The 15,022-nt window shown below is 40.3% G+C and overlaps 1 protein-coding gene across 1 annotated transcript in view; it reads right to left on the reverse strand.

Moving 5' to 3' along the window:
• mgat5 (alpha-1,6-mannosylglycoprotein 6-beta-N-acetylglucosaminyltransferase) overlaps window positions 1-15,022 on the reverse strand; it is a 117,998-nt gene that overhangs the window by 37,534 nt on the left and 65,442 nt on the right. Inside the window, exon 10 of the mRNA XM_079263803.1 lies at window positions 6,724-6,857. Within this exon, the coding sequence (XP_079119929.1) occupies window positions 6,724-6,857 (134 nt within the window). The remainder of the gene's footprint in view (window positions 1-6,723; window positions 6,858-15,022) is intronic.

The following is a 15,022-nucleotide window of genomic DNA, read 5'->3' on the forward strand; positions in this document are numbered from 1 at the left end:
TTTATTTACTTGTCTTCTACTAAACCTTGTTAATGTTTTTCCAACTCATCATTGAACTCACTGAAGAGAAGTCACGTAAACGGGGAATATGTTTTTATTGGTTTCCTGGTTTAGAAACGCCAGCGAGCAGCCTGGATTTGTGAAGTTGGCCATGCAAGCTGGAAGCCAAGTGGTACCAGTTATGCAGTGCTGCTTTCAATCATGGCCGGCCATCTGATGGCTTCCACACACCAACTATTGGCGTCTGGGGACGTGAGGTGAAAGTTGAGAACAGAGATGTATAAACCAGGTGCCAAAAAGCTGAATTTAATTAGCTCAGCTCCACCGTGAAGTAGATGAGCCTGTTAGTAAAAACACCTGTTCTAAATGCACAGCTAGATCTAAAAACATGGCAGGACTTCTACGTTATGGCCATAGACTGTATATGACAGATGGACGGAGCTTCCGGCGGTTAAAAGTGAAGCCTATGTGGAAGTGCATAAAACTGCAGTTCCCCCTTCATCCACTAGGGGCTGCAAAACAGAGCTAATCCCCATAGACTCCCATGTTAAAAAGACCAACTTTACAGCAGAAATAAACATGTTTACAGCCTGGCTCAAAAATCCATTTTAGATTTAATAGATCAGGTTTACCTTCATGACAACTGTGGGGGGAGGGAATTTTTTTCCAACTCGCACGTTTAAAAAGAATTTAAACTCAAAGTTCGGCATATTTAGGGGCGTGTCCATTTGATTGACAGGTACCCGGTCTCCCGCTTCAAGTAAGAAGAACGTAGAACAACCACAGTTTTTAGCCGGTTAACAACGTGACTTAGCTTTAGCCCGCTTACCAGCGTTATCTGGTTATTTCCTGTTATGTCCGGGTTAGCTCGGTTAGCCATTAGCTACAGGTAGCTTGGAGTTCGCTCAATGTCAAACTTCCGCCATGACACTCACAGCCCCTCTCTCAGCTCCACCTCTTTGCCCATATTTGTATTTTCCGGGTGAGACAACACGCATCCCCCACCAAGATGGCGATGGTAGGAACTGCCCACCGAGCTTCAATTCACCTCTTCAGAAACCTACGGGCAATGTCACGGAGGCTCCGTCCATCTTTTACATACAGTCTATGGTTATGGCACATGGATTATACACCTCTGGTTCAAAGTCAGCGGCCTGAGTAGAGGCTGCCGTGAGATTCTATCGCCAGGAGATTGTCACCCTGGTGCCCAACATGTTTACTACTGGTTTAGCAAACAAAACTGCAATAAAAGATGTTTTCAAGGATTCTTGAGCAGGTTAGAATAACAATTGACAATCTCTAATAATGACAATATTTTTTCTTCAGCTTTTCCAAAACCGCTTTTATGTAAAAAATTTAATAAAAAATAATCAATCAACCAAAAAATCAATGCAGATAAACACCTCTGAGATGAGAGTGACATATGCATCAATTACAAAAAGCATCTATTGGGATAAAGTTTACAACAGGAGTGTCCAAAGTCAGGCCTCGAGGGCCGCTGTCCTGCAGGTTTTCCACTTATCCCTGCTCCAACACCTGGCTTCCATTCAAACAGTGTTTCTCAAATCCAGTCCTCAGGCCCCCATGCCCTCCTCCAAAGCACCTGAGTCAGATTTTTCAACCTCCTCATCAAGTTCTTTGCAGCCTGTTAGCGAGCCCTTTATTTCAGTCAGGTGTGTTAAAGTAGGGTTGTCTATAAAACATGCAGAGCAGGGGATCCTGAGGACCAGAACTGAGAAACACTGCATTAAATGAATCCAACAGCCAAAGATGTTTTGCAAAATGACTGATTAGTTTGAGTCATGCTTGTTGGAGCAGGGATACACAGAAAACCTGCAGGATTGTGGCCTTCAAGAACCAGAGCTGGACGCCCCTGATCTGATGACAGCTGTTTTTCCGCCTACACAACCACGAAATCCTGCATTTTTCCACTTATCTCTAAGTTTATAAGGCAACCCAGCCATTTCCAAATCTGAGACGATGTGACTGTAGACCATCTTTTCTTGTCCAACTGTCCGTTTTCTTCCCTGTAAGTTTTAATCTATTCATAAGACCTTCGGTACAGACAGATGCTGAGATTCCAGGATCTAGAAATGCACAAGTCACCAGTGTATCATGTCCCTTTACTCGCACTGGTAGTATAGAAGTATACAGCCATTCTCACCGACCACAGTAAAACCACTGGATTGTGCAGAAATTACATCATGATCCTTCACCATTTCAGTTTCTCTTATAACATCTTCCAACTTCAAAAACCAGGTTATGATCAGATTATTGGGGCATGTGTGAGCAGGTTCACTGTTTTCTATTATTTATATATTCAATCTGGACAGAGAGAAACTGTACTTCTGCTCAGCTCAGTCAGATTTTACCATTACTGACTTCCAATTGAACAGAGTGAATACAACCTTTCCTTAGGAGGCTAATTTGTTCCTCCGCTAACAAGTTGGCCAAGAGAGCAACAAAGCAGCTGCTTCTCCGGCAGCCCTGTCTTCCCTGGCTGTTTGTTAGCTAATAGTGAATGAAGCTGTGGCAAGCGGAGTGGCATTTTGAGTGGCAGATCTGGTGGGGGAAGAGGCATCTGTTGCCAAATGCATCAAGAGGGCTGAGCGCTAATTAACAGCCTGTCCTGTTTACACAGTCAGTTCGGTACATGAGTGCCAACAAGGCCCAAGAACACATCTGCCTGTTCGTCATCACACAGAGCAGCTTCTTGTTTTGAGAGAAGCCTGTTTTTTTTTTTTTAAATAATCCCATAAGAACTTAATCTGTTTTCGTTTCTTGGCTTAAATAATGGAGACGAAAGCACATACACAAGTCCATTGTCCAGCAAAGACTGAGGCATCTCAGGGTTAATAACACATTTGCTATATGAAAGCATTATGAACGCTGTGGCTCGGCTCAGGCTTTGTTCCAGAGACTAAGACTGTGAGACCCTGACCGCTGTGCAGATATAAACTGAACAGTAGAAAACACTACCCTGCTATCCAAACTCTGAAACAGATTAATGAGGTCAATTTAGCCTCGAGGTGTCTCATTGACCAGAGGCCACATACTCCCGATTCCCTCAACCGATGATTTATTGAGTCTAGTCTAATCGTAACAAATGGGCCAATCCGTACTGAGAATAAATTACCCGACTGGCGTCTGATTTGTCCACTGATACATCTACATTTAAGTCCCAATATTAAGCGCCAGCTGGCAAAATTTAGCATTAGCATGCTACATCAGCTGGTGTAGGGTACAATAATTGGAACATGTGGACAGTTCACACGGTTTATGTTCCCAGAGACCGTTTGTTTTTTTTCTAAGTCTAATTTTACCTTTAAAGGTTCTTAGTTTCTATAGTTCTGTCCTAAACTTGTGGTCAGGTACACATTTATGTGTTTATGTGTACAAGATTACATCAGATCCCACTGAACGGTCACACAAAGTACAACAGGGATCAATATTCGGGCCTTTTCCGTAAAAGAGGTGTAAAATTCAGAGGTGTTCTATCGATAAATCTTATTTTATCTCATGATGAATCTTTATATTTTTGGAGATTCTTCATAGCTCTGCAAAAGCATCTAGAAACTACAACAGATAAAACAAACCACCTCATTAATGACATATATAACCTGTATGTTGGACACTGAAAGCTCTGGTCCAACTAAACTGTTTAAAATAAACATTTCTTCGCACACCTTCGGATTGTTAAAGAGAAGCGTGATGAAAATATTCATATAAAGCAATAATATCACATGTTGGCCAGGTTCTAAATGTTACATTTAACCTAAAAACAGTGAGAAGGTACCCATGTCATGTATGTTTATTAAACTGGATGTAAAATCAATCCAGCTGAATTATGTATTCATGAGGTCTGGAGCAGGTAACTATTACAGCATTACAGTGTTATTATGACATGTGGTCATGACTAAATCATTTAAACATCATATGACAGCTTGCTGTGAAGTCATATTGCAGTTCCAAACTTCACTGCAGAGTTATTCCCTTATAAATAACTGAAACATGGAAAAAAAACACACAGAAGAGAAAATAAGTTACTTTATAAACGTCCAGATGAAACTGTTTTAAGTCTCCGTATTTATCCTTAAACTTCAGACATCATATGGTGTGTTGACATTAACTAAACTTATAAAGAGCAGTGGTTCCATTTTAAGCTGCAATCTGATTTAGAAATGAATATAGCGACAGTAGATTCAGCCTGTTCAGCTGTGTGTGTTCCTGCGATGAGCAAGGTGTTTGCAATGTAACACTGGCTGCTCCATCGATGACACACTCTCTATCCGCAGTGATGGCGAAGGTCCGCTCACCTTTGTGTGCGCTCGGGCTTGGATGAAATACTTTTCTCTCTATTAGGTTTGTAATTTAGATGTATATTAGATTTTTTGGGTGCCAAATCAATTTAAATTGCGATTCCCAGGTATTGCTGATTTTGACTTTGCTTTTTAAACAGCAGACCATGTGAAAAGGCTGCATGATGACCAAGTTTACAGACTATATCACGAGCCAATTAAAATCAACTGTATGTCTGTTTTTCAGCTTTATGCAGCAGAAATACATCTGAACCACCTGTTTGATCTTTTACTCTTGTTTCAGAAGCTTGAACTTCATATTAAAGTGCTGGTTTGAGTGTGTGGTGGCTTGCTGCTGCCATATGTTTGGCTGTTAGCTCTGTATTTAGCTCAGGATGGCGTCTTGCTTGGTGGGCAGTAAAGTTACTCGTGTTACCTGCAAAATGTGTATTACAGAGTTTACCAACAGCTTTCCACACGTCCAGCTCTGCTTTTCCCTTTAAAGCAAAAAATCCAAAATGTGTTCATACTTTTGACTTAAAATGTGAGGATTTATTCTGCACATTTTTGCAGGTTTTCGCCATTTTTTATCTTCTGTTGAAGTGTTTTCTAAAATGAATATGTCATGTTACTAGACAGTCGAAGAAAAACATTTCACCCTTTGTTGAAGAAAAGCGGGAACTTTTTCTCCCTCTAATCATCTAAAGATTTAAAATTGAAAAAAACAAAAACATTTTTAACACTATTTTTGACACTTTTTTTTTTTTTTTCAATTTAAAAAAATCGATTTAAAAATTGTAAAACAAAACAATACCGATTTTTTGGTGAATTGATTTTTTTCTTCCACACCGTGTGTGCACACACCTGTCGGCGTGCCGTTGCATCACTGCGAAACTCTGCAACAGTCCGACATACTGTTTTTTGTTAATAAAAGAACTTAACATAAACTTTGAGAGACTTCAAACAGATTCTGTTTTGGCTTTTTACCGTATAAAAACCAGATCAGACTGAATAAACTCGACCAGCTAGGCGGGGATGTGGGTCTCGTAAGGAGGTCAGCGTGTCCGGCCCATATGAAGGTAGAGGAAACACTGCATATTTACAGTTGTGCTCATATGTATTCATCCCCTTTCATTAAAGAAAAGGCTGAATTTACAACAGTCACTCAAATAACTGGAGATTTAAAAAAGGAACAATAACTAAAAAATTTGCAAAAATAAAATTTAGTAATATAAGACACTGTTTTTTTATTTAATTGAATTGAAGAAAGAAAAAAAACAAACAAACAAATGTGTCCTGGACAAATTAGAGCACTTTTCTGTTGAACAGTAGGACAAATTACCTGTCAACAGGTGCAGAAGTCTGACTGAGAGGAACAGAAAACACCTGACTGGAGCGGAAACATTAAAGGATTGTTCAACTAAATATTAGTTTATGAGGGATGTAATATGTAATAAATTATCTTATTTGTTTGCTTTTAAAAAAATATTTCTATTGAACCAGAATTAGAAAATAATGTAATAATTTTCATAAAAATTTTTATTTATTATCACTTTAGTCAATTTCATCTTATTTTTCAGGCAGCTGATTTTTTTTTCCTTCTTTAATGAAAGAGGATGAATAAATATGAGCACAACTGTATAAATAAATACAGCAAACATTAAATTCCCAAGTCTCCCGCTTCTCGTACCTGGAAGTGATGCCATCCTGGTGGCTTTAACACTCGACCAAACCTCTGAGTGCTTGTTTCACCAGCGATACCATCTAACCTGGCGACTCTTAGCTTGATTCGTGCAAAAAGCCCCTGTGTTTTATAAGAAAGACTCCCCCCTCTCACCCCCCACCCAGCAGACAAAGGGCCCATTCACATGCAGTGGCATTCTGGACAGCTCCAGGCCTCACCTTGCTAACAGGGACTGCAGAGGTAACATTTCACTTTCTCCCAGCCGTGGGGAAAAGGTCAGTACCCCAGAGGGATGGAGCGTTCTCTCTCTGCTGCACTTCCTTCAATCATCTGCCTTCGGAAACGGAGCCGAGTCCACTTAGAGAGATTTAGCAGCACACACACGGAGCTATAAAACCTCTACGTCCTACATTTATAATCACAGTTTAGGAAAAAATAAAAAAGGGAGCTGACAATCTGACCTCTAACTCACTAATCTGCTTGATGACGTTCCATTAGCAACACTGAAACAGTTTTATACCTTTTTTGGAACAAAACCAACTCATTTCTGGAGGAAAATAAGGTAGAAACAATGAAGCGCAGACACTGAAAACATCCTGAGATGTTGTGAGGAATCTTCTTTACATAAACTCAAGTCTGTGATGAATGAAAACCTTCCTGCAGACCACAAATCAGCCAAATGACTTCTGAATTCACACCTCAGGCCGCCGCTTTGTTTCAGTGTAAGAGCTGCCAACTTACGGAACATGGTGTTGAACTGCTGTGGGTTGAGGTTCCACTTCCCCCACGGCGTCTTGTGACCTTTGGACTGGGCATAGTGAGCGTGGTTGAACTCTGGCTCAGTCCCAAATGAATCCAGCACCCGCAGCATGCACCTGTAGCGTCACAGAAGGAGAAAAGATTCAGCATTTTCCCACTGAGATGTAAGATCTCTTCTGCAACACGTTCCAGTCAAGATGGAAGCATAAAAACTTACTTTCATGTTAGTATGATAACAGAAAAAAGAACAAAAAGAGAAGACAGAAACTAACCAACAACATGCAACTTGTTTATTATCCAGGAAAAAAACAGAAGCAGGTGTTTTACAGCACGATACAAAAAGACCCGAAAAGAACAGAAAGGAAAGCAAAACTAGCACATCACATATTGTGAACAAACAAAACTAAATGTGGGCAATTTTAAAGGCAGATTGAACGTACCTTCATAAAACATAATGAAACTAGAACCAGCTATTATTGAAATAATAGCAACTGTGAATGCCCATTAATTGAACTATGCTGAACGATTTAAATGAAATTGCACAAGGATAAGAAATCGGGGAAAAAAAGCACATCTGACATTTTTTCTAATTGCCCCACATCAGGTTTGAACCAATGAACTTCTGTATTGAAGCACACTGACTTACTCACTAGGTCACTAGCTCTCTTCGTTGCACCTTGGAAAAAACGTTGACATTTTTTCCAATTGGGATGGGAATGCCTTTTTTTTCCTTTTTTTTTTTAACACTTCCAGCAGGGTGTAATCAGTGGGATTGCAAAAACGTGCAAGATTGAAATAAACTCCAGTAAAAATGTGAAATACTTTGTTCAATGTGTTTAAGATTGATCAAAGTGTTGAAATGTTGCAGGGAGCATTGTTGGAACAAATCCTTCATATTTAACTGAGACATTTGAAAATAAACTCCTTTGCTCCTTGAAGTGCGCAGCTGAGACCAACAGCTCACATTGAGCAGTCTGCAGAACTGCATGCCATCACACAAGCAACAGCCGACAAACAACAACAGAGCTGGATGTTAAATGCTGCATTTGAACCCGTGCCTTGTATGTGCACCGGTGCACAAAATGGACCAATCGCTGAGCTGACTATGTTTTGTCCAATCACTGGAGAGGGTTTTAACATTTGGCAAAAATGTGAATAACTTGAAAAGTTTACATGTTAAAAAAACACCAAAAGTCATAGCCTATATCTCCTGAATGAGCTGAACAGTTTAATATTTAAATGGTTGAAGTGAGGCACAAGGCGTAGGAGGAGTAGCGTGCCAAACATTTTGCAGGAAAGACAATGGGGACGAGAACTTGATGAACCGGATGCTGGAAACCGGTGCAGAGCTCTGACACCCTGTCGAAGCAGTTTTCAGCTCATTGTGCAAAAACTGACCAATCACTGTGCTGAATTTTTGCAAGGTCCAATCCGCATTTGGCTGGAAGGACTTCCATCAAATAACAAGGTTGATTTAATTTTTTACAAAATGCTAAATATCTAAAAAAAAAAAAAAAACTACAAAGATTTGAAACAACAAAAGTCGTAGCACACATCTCCCGAAGGAGCTGCAGGGTTTGAGATGTGAATGGTTGAAGTGACCTGAATGGCGCAGGAGGAGTAGCGCGGCAAAGTTTGGCAGAATAATAATAAAAATAAACAGGATGCCCCCATGGGCATTCACATTAATAAACTTAATTGTCAACTTTTGACATGTTGTGATGGCACAACAGGTCATTGCCCTGAGTTTTGTTTTAAGCTAGCAACTGGATATCAACACACTGAAACACACTATGGTCGACTTAGCAAACCAACCTGAGAGAGAGAAGAGACAGCATGAAGATGATGCTGAATTAGCCATCGTTACGGGATAAAACCAAAGTGTAGCCATCATGATGCGCATCATATAATTTAGAACTAATGGATTCCTGGAGACAAAAGACAGAAAAAGCTGCTTTTATCTGAGCTACTTGTATAAAAGACTGTTATTTATCTGTTCAGCTCTCCCTCTGAGAGGATCTCATGGGGCTTTCCTCTGCGAGCTATGAAACGTCTGAGTGACATTAAGAATGAGTCAGTATCCATGTTTGGAAGGAGGTCTAGATGAATGGCTGGCGTAGTGAGACACTTGTACAGAATGCCCCATCTCTTTTCAGTACGTCGACCCACCTTTACAAGCATGGGGCCGAAACAATCTACGCCCGTTGAATAGAAGGCGGGTCGGAAAAGCCGCAAACTGGAGGGGGGGTAAATCGGCCATTCTTGGGACTTGAGGGCTGTCTCTCCATTTCCTGCAGTCGATACAGTTATGCTGGTGCTTCTTAACTAGCCCCTCTGCCTCTCAGTAGCCAGTATCTCCTGCGCAGCTCTGCAAAGACACGCTCGGCTCCAGGGGGGTGCAGCTGGTTGTCACAATGCTGAATCAATAGCTTGGAGACTGGGTGAGAGGAGGATAGAAGAATGGGGTGCAGCACATCTGGGCTTAGGCTGTCACATCTGCGGAGCCTACCTCTGACACGAATTAGACCTGAAGTCTGATCATATTCAGGTGCTAGTGTGAGTACTCTGCTAGTAGATGGGAGAGCTTTACCAGATTTGAGTAGGACACCCTGAAGTGATTACAAATCCATATACGAACTAGTTACAGTCCTCATTACACTACTCCTCACCTGTTTCAGGAAAATGAAACATGGATACAATAATGTTGGTTTACATGCTACTTCTACCTTATATTTACTGTTACTCTAACGGAGCATTAGGTTAAAGTAGTTCCTCTGTCGAGGATCTAAAAGACTGATCAAGCTTCAGTCGTCGAGGGCTGCAGGTTTTAGGGGTTTTTCTTGCTTCAGCACACCTGAAATTTATGGATCATTGTGCAGAATAAAAACCTGCAGGAAGCTGGCTCTTGTGTGTTCAATGAAATGTGAAAAGTTATTCTGCGGAATGACTAATTCACTGTGAATAATCATATATAAACTGATTAAGCAGCCAGAATTTCTTTGATTTAACTTTTTCTACACAAAATTTAAAAGCAGTTTCAGTGTTTATGGAAAGTTTTTTCTGCAAAAAGCCACTAATCAGGGCTCAATCATCACGCCATTAATAGGCGTTTAACGCCAGCAGGCTGTTAGTGTCAGTTCCTGAACTGGCTAGTGTATGCACATCAAGAGGCAACCTCTGACGGTTAAAAGTGAAGCCTATGTGGAAGTGTATAAAACTGCAGTTCCTCCTTCATCCACTAGGGGCTGCAAAACAGAGCAAATCCCCATAGACTCTCATGTTAAAAAGACCAACTTTACAGCAGAAATAAACATGTTTACAGCCTGGTACAAAAATCCATTTTAGATTTAATAGGTCAAGTTTACCTTCATGACAACTGTGGGGGGAGTGAATTATTTTCTAACTCGCCCGTTTAAAAGTAATTTCGAAACAAATTTCGGCGTAATTAAGGGTGTGTCCTTTTGATTGACAGATACCCGATCTCCCAATCTTCCAGAAAGCAGAATGTAGAACAAACACGGTTTTTAGACGGCTAATGACATAACTTAGCTTTAGCCCGCTTACTCCTGTTAGCTGGTTAGCTCCTGTTAGCTCGATTAGCTCTTAGCTACAAACATGTCAGAGTTAACTCTATGTCAATCATCCACGACACGCTCACAGCCCCCCGTTTAGCTCCACCTCTTTGGCCTTTTTTGTATTGTCTGGGGTAGACGACACGCGTGAAGCTGCCAAGATGGCGATGGTAGGAACCGCCCAATGAGCTTCAATTCAGCTCTTCAGTGACCTATGGGTGACGTCAAGGAGGCTACGTCCATCTCTTTATATACAGTCTATGATTTACACCGAAGAAGAAAAGAGAAAAGCACTGTTGGAAGCTGAAAAGTTGGATTTTCAACTTTGCTAAGCCATGCCATCAGTAAGGAGAAGCTGAAAACACCTGAACCAATAAACTGGCTGTAAATCATCACCAAAGCCTTGTATTACATAGCAGGTTCAGCAAATTTCACCCTTTCACGTTTGCACAAAGAAGAAAAAGCTCTCAAAATTTTTCTCATTTGGTTTTATCTTAAAATTAAACCACGTTGCTATGAATAAAAACCAATGAATGAGTAATGTCTGATGGGGAACTGTGCAAAAGCTTAAAAACAGAACCCGAGCAGTTTTACTGGTGTTTTAATAGAGGTGTCATGCAGGTAAATATCTCAGGAAGTAATCAGCTGATGATCGACACCTCTATGAATGGTCAGAGCCAGCACAATCCAGGGACAGACCCCAAATTCACCTTAGAAACACGATGAAAGCCGTCAAACTAAAGATAGTATATGAGAGGAAAGGAGAACACTTCACTATAAAACCTCCTTTGTCTCCACGATTAATTTCAAACAAAAGCAGAGCATCAGAGAACACGTCAGCACAGTTTGCTGGACCTTTCCTGGTCAGAAGCTCTAAAGTGGACAGTGCTGTTTTTATTATATTCTCATAAACCTGGAACTTGAGCTGTGTTTTGTTTAGATGTCAATGCTTAGTAATGTTTAGGTGTGTTTGTCCCTGTCATTTTAGAAATATTGCTTTTTGTGTTTTTTTTTTGTTTTTTTTTAAGCAAAAGTATGTTAGTGGTTTGAATTCATTGTGTCTTCATTATGTGTGCACAAAAGTGAATAAAAAACAAATCACAGATCATTCTCTTTTCATTCTGAGATGATTCTTTCTCTTCATGTGTGATTAAACAGCAGCTAAACTATGCAGAAAACACACACAGGAAAGTAAAAAAAAAAAAAAAAAAGATGGTGCAGCATCTGGCCGTGTGAAGTGCGAACGGCCCTGAGAGAGCGAGTGGCTCAGAAACAACATTCACCAGGAGGAAACTTTTCACTGAAAAGTGGAACGACAACAACAACATGGCCACATGCCATCTCCAGTCACTCCCGAGGAAAAACAACAACCTTCATCTGTTCCTGGTAGAGACACCCGAGCAGATGGGGAGGCGCTGCTGGAGCCGATGCACGCTGCAACTATGGCAACACGCAACGAGTCGAAAGCCGAGGCTGTTCTGCTCAACAAGTATGAACGTGCCGACACTCAAAGCTGAGTGGAATTTCATCGTAATGTAACCCACCCAGATGGAAGTTGTGTGAAAATACGTTTATCAGCCTCCCATGTGAAATGAACACATGACCCGACACGAGTCATTCAGACAAGTGGTATCACATGGGAACTTTTGTCTTCTATGGATCCACCAGAGAGGCTGTTAGAGGCCTGCAGCCAAACACAACAGCTACTGGTAAATAGACTTAACTGTTAATGGTTTGTCACATAAAAAAAACTCCCGTCGGCTGATTACATGATTTTTATTTGAGTTATTTTTAGGCCACATTGCCTCATAGCAACCCTACTTATCCTGTTATACGGGAAGCCAAGAACAATGCCAATTCTTCACCCGGGCGAGGCACATCAGCTGGCGAGGATGTTGCTTTTCCCTTTTCTCGACTACTTCCTCCGTCTTTGCTGGATTATTAAAATTGCAAGCAGCTGGGATGGTGGAAGTTCATGCAGCCACCAAAAACTTGTGAAAGTTTTGTCGTTAGGAATTAAAATTTAAAAATTGTAACTTTGGTTAATTTTGTCCAAACTCAGCCAGTTTTCTTTCAGCATCTACAGAGCAGAACATTGTGAGATTATTCAGGGAGTCACGGTTGGAAACCAGTGCTGTGACCTTCAAGCCTTCTGCATGAGAAACCATCATCACTGGGATCAATGGGTTCAGGAGGACTTTGGAGAACCATTTACTCTCAACACAGTCCACTTGTGTATTTACAAATGTGACCAGAAACTGTAGTCTGACTTTCAACCCTTAAACTTTATGTAAATCCTTGTCCGCAGGCTTCTACCTGCCTTTAAACAGGCAGGTAGAAGCCGAACCCTTTCAATCCCAGTCAACATACAGATAGTCTGTAGTCAGGACAGCTTCAGATGTCAGATTATGAGGCTAAACTGAAGTAAAATCAATGTATCATTAGACACGGCAGCATAAAGGAATTTATTACTATCTGGATTTAGTAGAAATAAAACATATTAAAGAAACCAAACATTTTCTCATCTGCATATTGTTCTCTCAAATCTTCACTTTCAGTAGAAAAATACACAAAAAAGAAACTATTGATGTATTTATACTTTTTCTGCTACTATTTTAACCACTATCCTCAGTAAACCACTTCCACCTGAACCACCTCTGCATCAGAAACGTCTTCTTGACTTTATTCCAGCCATAGAGGATCATTATTTTTCTGTTTTTCTGCTCACTTGCTGATTTTTGGCTGCTTCTGATTGGACAATACCGTCAGTTTAAGCTCTCTGATTGGTGGAACGTCTGACAGGAAATTAATACTTAGTAATTTTTAGGCTCTCTTAGCAACGTAGTAGTGAAAGTGATGTTTTTATTTGACATTGGGTACGGTTACATGATGTTTTTTAATTCGGAATTAATAATTCGGAATTAGAGTATTCTCCTACGAGTTTACATGAAAATAATAATTCCGAATAAGAGTTTACAGGAAACACATCCTCACTTAATTCCTCTTTAGAACGGCGGGTTGGGAATGGTTCTGATTGGACAGAGGGGTCACGTGACGTATGACGTATACCGGAAATAAACAAAGTTGTCTCCATGCTTCTCATCTTTTCAGTCGTAACTTGTAAAAACTACATAATAAGTACTAGTTTCACCGCTATTTTTATTATAAATGTGAAGCAGCAGCTTAACACGAGCATACTACTTCACCGAACACGGGACCACCGAACACGGGAGGCAAAACAACGCGCGTCATCGGGACAGGACAAGGTAACGAGCATGCTCAGAACGATCGGAATTAAGGTTTACATGACAGAGAAATTAAATAGTTCGGAATTAACAAGCGAATAAACCAGCCACTGACATCGTTATTAAGTTTAATTCCAAATAGAAATTAGCATTAGGAATTAAGTGTTTACATAGTCGTTTTTCATCAGTTTAACGTGGAATTAACTTTTGTTCGGAATTAAACAGGAATTAAAACTTCCATGTAAACGCACGGATTGTGATAACTAACGGTGTTATCATGGATCATTGTGGATTTACCATAAAGAGTCTTTACATAAACACTACATGTTGTGGTTGGATTGTAAATCTCCTGGACGGGTTAAAACTGTCTGGAAACTTCCGTATATTTCACCTTAAGGCCATTACACACCTACTCCAAGTATTTTAGCTAAATTATTCAGATGGCAACGTTCACATCAGTGACGAAGGTTTTTAAAAACTTTATTGTTTCTAACTGGGATCAGTTTTTTCTTAATATTTGTATCCGACAGATACAAAACCAACCAATCACAGACGGGGTTTGACGGCGTCAACATAGTCGGTTGCATCATTGCCAATTCATTCAAACTTTGTATCGCCGTAGCAGAGCATCTTATTTTTCTTTGCGTCTTTAAGCTTGCAGCTAGCTGCTGGAGCAGATCCTCAAACTGCCCCACAGACGTCATAAAGTTCGTCCTGAAGCGGCCGTGGTCCAGCTTCAGTTCCTGGACTCAAGTTCTCTCTTTTTTCTTTTCTTTTGCATGATATCGCCGTTGCATCGTACTTGCTTTGTATGAAGAAAAAAAAAAAATTTCATCTCAGAAATATTCTAAATTTCATGCAATTAATCTGAATCGATCCCGGTGTGTAAAGGCTGAAAAATACTAAGTTATCCATCACAATTTACCCCACAGAGTTACACACTACTGCTCCTCAGAAACCCGGCGATTTAGCAGCATTTTGAGGGATAAAATGCATTAAACGAAAATTAAAAGTCTCCAAAGCAGACTTACACATCCAGATTATAAGAAGCATTCTTGCATACATAACATCCAAATAGACTTCAATCAACAAAGTTGCTCCTTAAATCTCTCAAAATCTTATATTTGTGCTGTTTTTTGTTGCTGTAGTAAAAGTCTAAATTCATAAAGTCAAATTCCCAAATATAGCTGCTTTTATTTCCATGTTTTCCTGCTTCTCGTGTCAGACAGTTACTGCAACTCAACAGCAGTTCATTAAGACTTTGGGTCAAACTCATGGGTGTGTAAAGCATTTCCAGACTGCTTAACAACAACAAAAACACTATTCAAGACATTTTAAGACCACATCTGTGCAGGGAAAAGCGGTAGTTTATACCCACCAAAGATGAGCTCAGAGTATCCCCGTTGAGTCTAACACAGTACAGTAAAACAGACGGTCAGGCGGTTCCAGCCAAGAGACAAAAGA

Source organism: Telmatherina bonti (assembly GCF_933228915.1).
Source record: "Telmatherina bonti genome assembly, chromosome: 24".
NCBI classification, from domain to species: domain Eukaryota; kingdom Metazoa; phylum Chordata; class Actinopteri; order Atheriniformes; family Telmatherinidae; genus Telmatherina; species Telmatherina bonti.